This window comes from Folsomia candida, unplaced genomic scaffold, assembly GCF_002217175.1.
Source record: "Folsomia candida strain VU population unplaced genomic scaffold, ASM221717v1 Fcan01_Sc010, whole genome shotgun sequence".
Taxonomy (NCBI): Eukaryota; Metazoa; Arthropoda; class Collembola; order Entomobryomorpha; family Isotomidae; genus Folsomia; species Folsomia candida.
The window spans coordinates 5,357,202-5,369,242 of NW_019091202.1; the positions used below are offsets into that span (position 1 = coordinate 5,357,202).

The 12,041-nt window shown below is 37.9% G+C and overlaps 4 protein-coding genes across 4 annotated transcripts; 1 reads left to right on the forward strand and 3 right to left on the reverse strand.

Annotated features, from left to right (window-relative positions):
* Window positions 1–392: 392 nt before the first annotated feature.
* LOC110854737 lies at window positions 393–4,755 on the forward strand. Its single transcript, XM_022103193.2, has 4 exons — window positions 393–603; window positions 666–830; window positions 3,152–3,265; window positions 3,493–4,755. The coding sequence occupies exons 1-4, from the start codon at window positions 544–546 to the stop codon at window positions 3,793–3,795; spliced, it is 642 nt and encodes a 213-aa protein (XP_021958885.2). The 5' UTR covers window positions 393–543; the 3' UTR covers window positions 3,796–4,755.
* Window positions 4,756–6,800: 2,045 nt separating this feature from the next.
* On the reverse strand, window positions 6,801–7,518 carry LOC118436731. Its single transcript, XM_035855312.1, has 2 exons — window positions 7,404–7,518; window positions 6,801–7,316 (listed from the first exon to the last, which is right to left on the reverse strand). The coding sequence occupies exons 1-2, from the start codon at window positions 7,482–7,484 to the stop codon at window positions 6,807–6,809; spliced, it is 591 nt and encodes a 196-aa protein (XP_035711205.1). The 5' UTR covers window positions 7,485–7,518; the 3' UTR covers window positions 6,801–6,806.
* A 168-nt stretch (window positions 7,519–7,686) lies between these two features.
* LOC118436732 lies at window positions 7,687–8,465 on the reverse strand. The gene is made up of 4 exons (XM_035855313.1): window positions 8,333–8,465; window positions 8,104–8,244; window positions 7,885–8,016; window positions 7,687–7,814 (listed from the first exon to the last, which is right to left on the reverse strand). The coding sequence occupies exons 1-4, from the start codon at window positions 8,435–8,437 to the stop codon at window positions 7,695–7,697; spliced, it is 498 nt and encodes a 165-aa protein (XP_035711206.1). The 5' UTR covers window positions 8,438–8,465; the 3' UTR covers window positions 7,687–7,694.
* Window positions 8,466–9,396: 931 nt separating this feature from the next.
* On the reverse strand, window positions 9,397–11,623 carry LOC118436733. The gene is made up of 5 exons (XM_035855314.1): window positions 11,619–11,623; window positions 11,428–11,558; window positions 11,272–11,361; window positions 10,845–11,209; window positions 9,397–10,557 (listed from the first exon to the last, which is right to left on the reverse strand). Exons 4-5 carry the CDS (start codon window positions 11,030–11,032, stop codon window positions 10,047–10,049), a joined length of 699 nt encoding a protein of 232 aa, XP_035711207.1. The 5' UTR covers window positions 11,033–11,209; window positions 11,272–11,361; window positions 11,428–11,558; window positions 11,619–11,623; the 3' UTR covers window positions 9,397–10,046.
* Window positions 11,624–12,041: the final 418 nt, after the last annotated feature.

Here is a 12,041-nt window from a genome sequence, read left to right on the forward strand (position 1 = left end):
GAAGACGATTGTCATGCAACTTTTTACGAGAATACATATGTAAAACACCGTTTTGAGTTATGAAATTTTGTGACATTAGCTTTTGCATGCATGCATACGACTATAAATATTTATAAATACGTATTTAGTCAGATTTGTGTAAGTGATGAGTATATTAATAACTCGCTAAAACAAATACGTACATACATACATAGCATAATAAATAAGATGTTGCTATCGCGATGGAATATTGCATGATTGGCACAAAAGTGAAGTGAATCTCATTGGCGAACCCATTAAATTGTCGTTGGATTAAGTATGCATTTATCTCGTGACGGAATTATTAATTGATAAATGAGTAAAGTATTTAAATTATACAAGGTGATCATCGTCAGTTTGAGCAAGTAGTTTGCCCAAAGTTCACGTGTTCTTTGATTTCTGTCTCATTTTGAAACATAATATCCAAGGAAAACGAATCTAAACGTTTGATTTATGATCGCATAAAAAAGAAAGAGAAATTACAAAATTAGCAAAATTTTCTAGCTTATTAATTTACTGAACGTCATGTTGTGCAAGGTGGATTCGCAGACGGATGGGACGTTTAAGCTGAAATGTGTCACTGTTGTAAGCGCTTAATTATGTAGTTCGAAAATTATGGTCAATCTAAGTTCTTCATATTTTTACAGATTTTGGGAATTTTGGACGTAATTTTGGCCTCGCTGGCGTCCTGTGGGGCGCGGAAGGATGTCTACTTTCTCGTCACGGTGCTCGTGGTTGTGACAGTTTCCCTCTTGCACTTGATCTGTGCTCTTTTGGATGTTTTCAAAGCAAATTACATGTCGCGTGGGGTGGTATGTAATATTTACATAAATATTTAACACTTAGAAATCTTGTATGGTCTGGCAGGCAGGCCCCGATTTTGGGGGGGGCAAGCGGGGCAATTGCCCAGGGGGCCAAAAAATCAGGGGCGCCGCCAGGCGCCCGAGCGTACACTAGATAAGATTGAGTGTCACCGTCCTCAGTCTAATCTTAAAATTAAAAAATAGTGGCATACTATTATCCAAGGTGCCAGAAGAGTTTGTGTAAATACGTTATTCAGCATTGTGCTCGCTCTGACACATTTTTAGCCCGAGTCAGGGCTTATGGGATCGTTTTGCACGTCTGTCATCTGTGTCCAAGTTTATGTATTTCTGTTCTACTCAACCTACCGAGTTGAAATTTGGCATGCATTAAAAAATGTCAACAGAAACATATTGTGGGAAATGTGCCATTCCGCGTTTCATCGATTTCACCAAATTAAATTTAAAAATTTGGAACAAAGTTTCGGGGGCAACCATTGATGTAGTGTAGCCATTTTTGAATTATATGCAACCACCCCTCTTCAAACATTGAAAACAGAAACTGGGAAAATGAGAAAGCCAATTTACAAAGATTGGGTAACATAAGAATTAAAGGTTTAGATCCTACCTTGCATTTGATATTTGAGAGGTCCTATGAATACGAAGGTTTTCACCCATCAAAGGTTACAAAAGTCGAAAATCGGCGGTACAGAAATAATTGCAAAAAACTCATGGCTGCCGCACCTTTATTTCTGGCAACCTGATGCCAGATTTTTTTTCCTTGAGAAGAGCTATAGTTTCAGCTTTTGTTGTTCGAAGGAAAAGTTTGGGTACCAGGAGTTTTTGGGGTCAAAGGTTGAATGAGTGGCTTATACGAAAAGAGCCCTAACAAAATATAGCCACTGAAATAGAGAGGCGAACTGAGACATAATTCTTCTACGACCCTGATGATGGTGGATTCTCTCCCGAATCCGAGTCTCACTCTACCTCTTGCTAAATACGGAACCGGGTTTCGTGACACATTTCCCTCGATATCCCTCAATAGGGAGGCTAAGTTCTAAGATGAGTATCATTGGTTCACTGGTTGACCCATGGGCGTCATATTACGGGGTGGGGCATTATGCACCCAATTTTCTAAATAGTCGTAGAGCTGAAATTTGGTATTGAAGTTAATAAAATATATAATCGGAGGATGTGAAACAAATTTCGAAAGAATTATGACATCTACGACATTTGCGACTAGTAGAGAAACATGAAGTGGAATTGAATTTAAATTAATCATTAATTATTCAACACATTGGCTCGGGGTATATGAGGCTGCGCTGCGGGTTTTTAAGTTAATCTCATAAGCAGTAAATAAGTCACGTCTTCACCGTTTGGATAGTTCTCATCGACGGAATAAATTTTGCAATCGCAATAGACGCACTTTATAAAATATAATTTCTCTTATATTTTTTTTACATACAATTCCATTTCATCAAAGTTAAGCAAAATTGTATGAATATTGTCTAGCCCGACAGCATGTGAACAAATTTAGCACGAAATTGTCCTGACGCTGAATTTAACTCTGAATTTGCTTAACAATTAATAAACTGGATAATATGCATATACTTTATCTAATATCAGTACAACAGCATAAAAAACTAATTTGTCAAGTTATTTGTGGAAACTCGTTGTTAGTGGGACAGGGGCGCCTCATATGTTTGCCCAGGGCGCCAAAATCCAAGATCGGGCACTGCTGGCAGGTATTGATTTCTCGGTATTAAAGTTGCCACCGCTTGGTAAATATTAAAATAGTACGGAACCGCAAATATTTGGTATGGATACATATTATCTATACTATAAGCTGGAAATGTTTGTCTGCAACGGAAGTGAAAGTAATTTGCCGAAACGGAAGTGAAAACAGTCAAGTTCCGAATGGCGCGAAAATTTGGAGCAAATTAAATTTAAAACATTAAATGTCTTAGGATAGTTATCTTACTGGTTTTATGATAGTGGTTATCTGGGAGTGGTTACCTGATGGTGGTTATCTAGGAGTGATTATCTCTCCTAGAAGCTTATTTTTTTTACTTTCACTTCCCCTGCCGACAGACATGTCCAGCTTATAATTCTCGCTCGACCGGCGGAGACGGGCTTATACGCTAGTGTATGTATAACAAAGTTTTAACACCGCGCGGTTCCTACATTTTATTACAATCAATACCATTCTGGTAGAGTCAAACATGTATGAATACCACTTACAATACACTTACTTGTTAGTATTATTTTAATGCTGGATTTCTAAGAGTGTAAAATCGGACAAGCTCATTTTTAAATGTAGACATTTTTTACAGGAATTTCTATTTCATCTGCTCGGCGGGATCGCAGTGATTGCGGGGTCGATCATCATTCTCACCGGAACGGATTCCAAGACAAGCTGCAATGTTATGGAGAAGACGAGTGCAGCGGTGAGAATTGATTTTGGCAAAAATATATTTTATTTGGCAGTTCGAGATTGCAAATTCGGTTCGGGGTGGTACAAACATTACTATTGTGTGGTTTTTCGGAAACGCCATCTTAAATCCCCTACTTAAATTTTAAACTTTAGCGAATATTTTTTTAAAATCATGTAACTCATAAAATTTCTTTACTCAAATTTTAAAAAATCCAACTTCCCTTGCTTGACTTTTTTCAGACTGTGGGGATATTTAATGGAGTCGTTTATTTGTACGTATGCCGCCTGATTTTCGAACAATTGCGACGAAAAATCCGGATCCCTGGATCTGGATCTAAACAATCCTCCCAAGACCCGGGATCACTTCCGCTCTACATATTTTGCGGGATTAGCCGAGCACCGGCAGTGTTTTCTTGTGCAGAAGATGAAAACGGTGACTCCAAAAGTTTATCGCTTTCGGCCTCAGTTCCGACAAAAGTTAGAAAATCGGATGTAAAAGATGCAGCCGAAATTGAAGAGAAAAAGAGTATGTTGAAGGCTTAGAAGTTCGAAATTATAAAAAAAATCAAATGAGTTAAATTTAGAATTTTACAACTCGGTTTTTAATCATCTTGTTAGCCACCAACTTTACACCAGCTGAATTGCAAAAATTCCTGGAGATTAAAATTAAAACTTAACAGTTTTTTTAAGTTTTGAACTTGCACAACTCTGTCTAGAAAATACCATGGGGAATAAAACAGCAACGCAGTGCTAACAATGGTGAACAGCTTATCTGATTTTTTTAAATTTGGGACTAAAATCTATCGAACTTCTAATAAATTAAAAATACTTTCCAAAATTTAAACATTTTTTTTACTTATGCGCTGACACGTTTCTCGCAGGTTACTAAAAATTTAGAAAAAAAGTCAGATATTATCAAGACAAAGTAAAAATGAAAACATGCTCAAGAATGGCTAAATAAGTTTTTTATGTGAAATGATTGACATGCGAAAAATATTTACAAATTAGCAAATACTTAAAGGAATAGTTTAGTAACTAGTATTCTTAATGGTTGGACAAGGTCGAGTGTAATGTGGCGAGAGATTGTTAAACACTTTGGTGAAGGGGCCGTGCATAAGTTGCGCAAAAAATTGCGATTTTCTCCACCCCTCTTTAATACATTTGTCATATAGGCACGACGTCATTGGAGCCTTAGACCCTTCTTTCGCGTTTAATAATTTATGGACGGCCCATATCAATCAATGTTAATGAAGTCGATAAATTTAGCTACGCATAAGTTGTGAGTGTAATGTCAACACTCAAGTTTGATTAGGTAAACTTATTTGTGCAACAAGCCCAATGAATTGCGGTTCATGAATATTTCCGTATGATTACTTAAGCATAGATACATTCATATGAATGTAAACTCTCAGAAAACTAGTATTCAACCATTACTAACCGTGGAATAATAATCACATACTCTACCAGCACTGGTAATAAAGGGCATTATATATCGTTCAGTAATGTTGCGTTAGTGAAGAATTTACCACTCAGAAACAAATCACAACCAACCCGGTAGATTAAATCAATACCAGGACGGGTACCAGATTTTTGGCAGTATATTTATGTATGTGTTACCCTCTTATGTACTTAGGCTTGGCACCTCATTTGCATAAATTTCACTATATGCATTTTTAGCTAAACTGACTTTCCATGTTGAATAAACCCTCCAAACGAATGTAAATACGTAGCGTCAGAGTGATTCAAGTTTCCTTCAACGTTTCCGTGTATGACCTCGTCCTAACTATCTTGAGGTCAAAAATATTAACGTCCTTGAAATCGCAGTCAAATTTCCTTTAAAATGACACCCCATATGGAAATTATGTGTTTTCTGACCTCTGACCTCGTCGTCAAGGTCATAAGGTAAAAAATATCGATGTCGTTGAATCCGTGGCGAAATTTCCTTTAAAATGATACCCCATATGAAAATTAACGTAAATTTAATTTTGGACCACACCCCCTGGCGCGGTGGGGGGTGGTCCAATTGACCCCATTTTCGAACTCGACCGAGAACTAAAAATTAGAAGCACAATGGCGAAAACGGGGTTTGATTATGTTGACTCGTTCTGGAGATATCCTGCTTACGGACAGACAGACAGACCGACAGACAGACGGACGGACAAAATGAACACAATAAGTAGCCGACGCTACTTAATAAACTCTACATAGGTCTCTCGCGAATTCGTCAGAATATGCAAATGAGGTGTTAAAAACTCGATTGTAGATACATATATATGTACATGTGCCCATTAATATGTACATATGTGCATATATGTACGTACTTATGTATATACGTACATAAGTATATTCATTGCAATGTAATGATTTCATGTAATTTAATTCATATGTACATATTATGCATGTGCAGAAAATTTGCATGGATTTATACGTTTTACATATTTCCCGATTTTACGTGTGTATGCCATTATAGCCTAAAACGCTTCCTTAAGTACACATCTACGCTTTTGTAAAAATCTATAAAAATTATTTAATTTACAGATTTTGCATCATTTTTATGTATTTATGCTTAGGCTTATTTTTTTCCTCAACCAACGGGAATTATTACCTAACAACAATGAAGGTGTTTCTATGCTTGCGCCTTGTTTTGCAATTCCAGGTGCGTAACTAATTCTTTCAGTTTATGTACATACATACATGTCGTCGCACTACTTCTAAAAAGACGTAAGTGCATTCGATGCTTAATTTTAAAACCACGTAAGTGCACTCGATGTTTAATTTTAAAACCACGTAAGTGCAGTCGATGTTTAATTTTAAAAAGACGTAAGTGCACAAAAAAAAACTAGTAAAAAGACGTAAGTGCACTTTTTAAAATTATAAAGAGTAATTACTTGTTCAAAATTGTCCTATCAAGGGAAATTTGAACTTATTGGCCCCCATAGGCAAGTAATGAAAGAAAATTCAAAATTTAAAAACCACACCCTCAGGGGGTGTGGTTCTCGGCCTTTACAGTACGGTGAATTAAATCAAAACGTATTTCTTTCCTCACCCCGGTGACGCAATTCCAGAAGATTATTAAAAATTTAAAAACCACACCCGTAGTGGGTGTGGTTCTCGGCGTCTAATTTGCACTAAATAAAACATGGCATGCAATATATCCTATTTCTCATCCCGATGATCCATATTCGACGGCACGCTCAAAATTTTAAAACCAAAACATTCAGGGGGTGTGGTTCTTAAAGCAAAAACTAAATTTTGACTTAATTACATCCCCAAAGTTTCATAAATTGCGTTTTGACGTGGTTGCACCCTTTTTATTTTGACTTGCCTATGGGGGCCAATAAGTTCAAATTTCCCTTGATAGGACAATTTTGAACAAGTAATTACTCTTTATAATTTTAAAAAGTGCACTTACGTCTTTTTACTAGTCTTTTTTGTGCACTTACGTCTTTTTAAAATTAAACATCGACTGCACTTACGTGGTTTTAAAATTAAACATCGAGTGCACTTACGTGGTTTTAAAATTAAGCATCGAATGCACTTACGTCTTTTTAGAATTAGTGCGACGATGTGTAACACGCGATTTCACAAGCCAAAAAAGTCTTCAATGGCTGGTTTAACTCTCTGAGAAAATTTATGGCATCCTCTGGCTCGCAAGTTAGAGAGATTTCCATCAAATTTTGATACCGCAAAGTTCCCGTTTTTTGCATTTCTTCGACAAATCTTGACCCAAGGGAAACACGGCCGTCAGTAAAGATTGTGGTCACCCGGGTAACCGCGTCGGCCCAAGTTTTCATCCAGTTCGTCGTCACCGTGGCTGGTATTCGGCCCCAATGATTGCCCAGGCGTAGGGAAAACTTCTTCAAGACGGGGAAAAATAGCTCGCTCCGCTGCGAATATTGGTGCTCGGGGCCATCATTCTTGGAAATATCCATGACCACGTTGACACTTAGTTCTTCCAGGGTGTTTTTAAATTGAGAAACGGTGTCGAGATATAGCAGGTAATCCGCATCAGCATAGATGTACCCGGTCAAGGACAAAGATGTGACGTGATGTCCCCTTCTCGGCTTAAGAAACCATTTCAAATCAGCGACATACTTATCCCTCCAATTTTTCTGGTTATCCTCTGTAACTTGTAGGTCTGGAATGGTTACCTTCCAGTTTTGCCAGTTTGGTCTGTTTCTAGTTTGGCCTTCGACATATCGCATATCATGAACGTATCTTAAAAGTCTCATAGAAGGGTTGCAAACGTCGGAAGAATAACTAAAATTTATGACGCATTTCCTTTGCAGAATTGGAGTCACTTCTTCATCCCAGTGTCGACAAACTAGTCGAGCGTTCTTCAAGCTTCCCAAAGAGAGGTGGGACAGAATTTGGGAGAAAATCTGGAGGAAATCGAGGGGAAATTAGTAAAATAGTTGCGGGTAGATTAAAGGTGCAAAATATTAAGGAATTTTGCATACCAATTGATTTCGATCCAGTGTGAAACTTGACTCAGGCGCCTTCTCCGAGCCACAGAGTTCCATTTTCTTACATGTATCCCAATTTTCAGGGTACTCCCGTTTCTAAAATTACGGCAAAATTAGTCATAACTCAACTTTGTCGATTTTAATTTGTTTCGAAAATTAATTTTACATTAAACGTGAAGATTGCAAGTCCACCAGAAATGTTGTTGCGGAGCTTCGTGACAATGAGTGTGTCGTTAAAATTAAGCCTCGTTTCGACTTTGTCATCCAGCTTGACACCGTTTTGAAAAATTATGTCTCCCTAAAAATAGTATTCAATTATTTTATCAGTGATGTGATGATCAGTAGAATTATATAGTTGAGTAATAATTAATTAAATGCTGCCCACCTGGCCCGGTTTGACCCAGTAAAAGTCATCATCGCATAAGATTTCCAGGCCGAATCTCCAATTCCACTGGTCGCCCTTAGTCCTGAAAAAGACGAAGTCGCCCTGCGTCGCCCACGAGATGTACTTGTCGCCAATTGTATACTGCAATTAATTATATTTGCATTGCATTTTGCGACTAATTAATAACGCTGATAAAAACTTCAGTTAATTCGAAATATAAAAAGGTCACCTTTCGACGATCAATGTAAGGCAAGATAACCGACCAATCGTCTGATCCCGTGTTGCTTTTAGCTTGAAAAACACCATCCGGAGGTTCAATTAAGTTGACCGCCATTATCTTGATAATTGTGCTACTCGGTATAATTACTAGGCTGTAATTTTTAAAAACAAGATTGAATTAACAAAACATTAAAATCTTGCTTATTTTTACATCGTCAACAATCAATGGGTTATAGAAATTCGTATGCATTGGTTACACTTAAATTAATGCGTGATAGTGAAATAATTTTGACAATTTATTTACTATAACCTAGCTACAAAAATCAAGAATTATAAAAAATTACGAAGTCTCCCAACTTAATTCATGCCATTTTTGTCAATTCGGTTGATCAACGATGAAGAATAAATCAAATCCAATCAGCAATAAGTAATGGAACTAATTTTGTAAAAACTTACCAATTTCTTCTAAGGCGCCGTCCATAAATTACGTAACGCAAAAATCGCCATTTTCTAGACCCCCCCCCCCTCCCCCCCTTTAACATGTGTAACATATGCACGATATCATTGGAGCCTTAGACCCGCCCTCCCCCCCTTTTGCGTTACGTAATTAATGGATAGCCCCTAACGTGTAATTTAGGATTAGTTGTGTAACTTATTTAACCCGTCACCGTCACCGGTTCACTGTGACTGTTCAATCTGTGTGCATGTGTGCACAGAATATAGATTCTACATATAGAATGTAGAATCTATATTCTGTGTCAGTTGTGAAAAAAACATACTTGGCTACGCCGGGCCCCAACCGAGCATATTCATTTTTGCTTTTTGCGTGGGGCCCCGCTTTCCGGCTTTCGCCTCACCTAAGAAAAAGAGCCGGCCAGTCGCAACTTCCCCTCTTTCTTATGCAAATTATACATGCAGTTTATTTGTATTTCTAACTTAAATGCGCAATTATTCATGCACGTTAGTTAACTACTTTGACATACGTAATATGGGGACATACCTATATATAGTTCATTTGCATTTATTGGATATTTATGCAAATAAATAATTTAAATACATACTCATAACAAAAATGACAGAGGTAGCAAAATCCTTAATTGAATAATTACTGCCATAAATTGAATCATGAAATGCAAAGGATTTAGATTAAATTAATCATCTCTTTCGCACACAGTGGTTAATTTAATATCTTATTAACTATGATAACTTCTTGGACAAACGTAAATTCAAAGAAATGAACAAAGTTAATTGTTTAAGTATCAATTTTCTCCCTCAATTTGACCATCCATTCGTTCCTAACACTTGGAAATATTCCCGGGAGTCGGGAAGCTTGACGATATCGCGTTTCCGGTTTAACGTTATTCCTCCAAATGACCAAATCTTGCAGAGTTTCGCAACGTTGTCCTTCTCCTTTGGGAAGAAAATTGTCAATCAGATCGCTGTAGGTTACCCAAAAATCATCTTCATCGTCGTCATACATCCATGGCTTCAAGACGATGGAACGAATCTCGGGAAGGTGGCGTCCATAGTCGACGACGTCGTCACGTGAACCCGGCAACGGAGGAAATGCGAGGCTTAATCGTGCCACGTTTTTGACACGACATTCCAAACTGTCAGGTTCAGCGTAATACGAGGTGTGTTTGAACGCCCCAAAGTGAAAATCTAAGCTTTTCAGTTTAGGAAAACATGACAGATTAACGACGAAACGCGACTTCTCTTCCATTTCATCCGTGGCGACACGAAACTTTAGAGATTCCAAGGACGAGGCGAATTTCTTGAGGAGATTTTTCAAATTCGGGAAGATGTCCATTTTTCAGAGGTAATCTCAAATTCAACTTTTTCAGGGGTTGGGTTATCTCTGTCAGAAAATTGATGGCATCCTCCGGCTTGCAAGTGAGAGAGATTTCTCTCAAATTTTGATACTGCGAAGTTCCCGTTGTTCGCAACTCTTCGAGAAATCTTGACCCAATGAAATCATAGCCGACGGTAGAGATGGAGACCACCTGCTTAATCGCGTCGGTCCAAGTTTGCATCCAGTCCGCGGTCAGTGTGGCTCGTTGTGGGTCATAAAGATCATCGAGTCGTAGAGAGAACTTCTTTAATTTATTGAAAGCTAGGTCGGGCCGGCTTGAATAGTCGTTCTCGGTGCCTTGATCGTCGCAAATTTCCATGGCGATGTTGAGACGTAACTCTTCTAAGGTGTCTTTAAATTTGTAAACGGTGTCGAGATATAACCTGTAATTAGGATTGTCGATAAGTTCTAAATGAGTTGGCCTTAAATTCACTCACTATAATTAGTCGCCAACTTATGCAAAATTGATATTTTTGAAGCCCCAGATAATTTCTGAAAGATAATTACAACTAGATCTCAAATGTAAAAAATGAAAATCGTATAATTATTTACAACTTGTAGCATTTCATCCAAAATTTATCTGGAAGTCCTAAACTGCTTAACAATTCAATTTTGCACAAGTTACAGTGAATTGAAGGCCAACTAATTTAGAACCAATCGGAAACACTACCTGTAATCCTGGTCAGAGTGGATGTCCCCGCTCAAGGACAACGTCTTAACGTGAAGTTCCCTTCTCGGCTGAAGAAACCAGTTCAGTCCGGTGACATATTGATCTTTTCTATTTTCCGGATCGTCCTCTTTGGCTGGCAGGTGTGGAAAGCGAATCTTCCAGTTTGGCCAATCTGCGACGTTTCGCATGTCGTGAACGTATCGCCAAAATTTCAGCGAAGGGTTGTAAACGTCCGAGTAATAGTTGAAATATATAACGCATTTCTTTTGCAGAATGGGAGTCACTCGTTCGTCCCAGTGGCGACAGACTAGTCGGGCGTTCTTCAAGCTTCCGAGTGGGAGGTAGGACAGAATGTGGGAGAAAATCTGGAACAAATTAAGAAAGAGTTGCAGGTGGAAAATCTTCAATAATTTTGTATTTCAAGTACCAAATGATTTTTATCTGGGGGGAAACTGGATTCACTCTCAGAGCCAGAAATTTTCTTACACTTGTCCCAATTTTCAGGGTAGCTCCGTTTCTAAAAATTAGCAAGAAATTCATTATTACTCTTTAGAGTCTCTAATTTGCTGAAATTCGTTTTTACCTCAAACGTAAAGATAGCAAGTTCACTGGAAGCATCGTTGCGACGCTTGGTCACAGTGAAAATATCGCCAAACTTTAGCCTGGTTTTGACTGTGTCGTCCAACTTTCCCCGTTTTTTAAGATTCCGCCACCCTGAATCACATATTTCATTATTAAAATAGTTAAGTACTAATTAACTTAAATAATATCCACCTTGACGGGTTTGACCCAGTACGAGCCAAGGTCACATAAGATTTCCAGACCGAAGCTCCAGTTCCACTTGTCTAACCGGTTGGTCTTGAAAAAGACGAATTCACCCTGCGTCTCCCACGAGGTGTACTTTTCGCCAATGGTGTACTGCAATTAAAACATTTTGCAACTTGCAATTAATTATTGACATTAGAAATTAGCAGTTAATTCGAAACAAAAATTGTGACCTTTTGATGATCCACATAAGGCAAGATAATCGACCAATTGTCTGCGTCCGTGTTGAATTTAGCTTCGAAAACACCGTCCGGAGATTGAGTTAAGCTGGATGCCATTATCTTGATAATTCTGATAATTTTTTATTTCAGATTTTAAAGAAAAGCCAAAAAACAAGAAAAAAATAACTCAAATCCAGTTAGCATTAAGTAA

What these genes read in the sequence shown, in the direction of transcription:
- LOC118436733 (XM_035855314.1), bottom strand. Translation starts at nt 11,032, where the DNA reads ATGCGAAACGTCGCAGATTGGCCAAACTGGAAGATTCGCTTTCCACAC. An exon ending in CACTCTGACCAGGATTACAG is followed by an intron (nt 10,558 to 10,844) that starts GTAGTGTTTCCG and finishes TCCTAATTACAG; the next exon opens with GTTATATCTCGACACCGTTT.
- LOC118436732 (XM_035855313.1), bottom strand. Translation starts at nt 8,437, where the DNA reads ATGGCGGTCAACTTAATTGAACCTCCGGATGGTGTTTTTCAAGCTAAA. An exon ending in CTTACATTGATCGTCGAAAG is followed by an intron (nt 8,245 to 8,332) that starts GTGACCTTTTTA and finishes AATTAATTGCAG; the next exon opens with TATACAATTGGCGACAAGTA. An exon ending in ACTGGGTCAAACCGGGCCAG is followed by an intron (nt 8,017 to 8,103) that starts GTGGGCAGCATT and finishes TACTATTTTTAG; the next exon opens with GGAGACATAATTTTTCAAAA.
- LOC110854737 (XM_022103193.2), top strand. Translation starts at nt 544, where the DNA reads ATGTTGTGCAAGGTGGATTCGCAGACGGATGGGACGTTTAAGCTGAAA. An exon ending in AGCTGAAATGTGTCACTGTT is followed by an intron (nt 604 to 665) that starts GTAAGCGCTTAA and finishes ATATTTTTACAG; the next exon opens with ATTTTGGGAATTTTGGACGT. An exon ending in ATTACATGTCGCGTGGGGTG is followed by an intron (nt 831 to 3,151) that starts GTATGTAATATT and finishes CATTTTTTACAG; the next exon opens with GAATTTCTATTTCATCTGCT.
- LOC118436731 (XM_035855312.1), bottom strand. Translation starts at nt 7,484, where the DNA reads ATGAGACTTTTAAGATACGTTCATGATATGCGATATGTCGAAGGCCAA. An exon ending in CAAACTGGCAAAACTGGAAG is followed by an intron (nt 7,317 to 7,403) that starts GTAACCATTCCA and finishes TGGTTTCTTAAG; the next exon opens with CCGAGAAGGGGACATCACGT.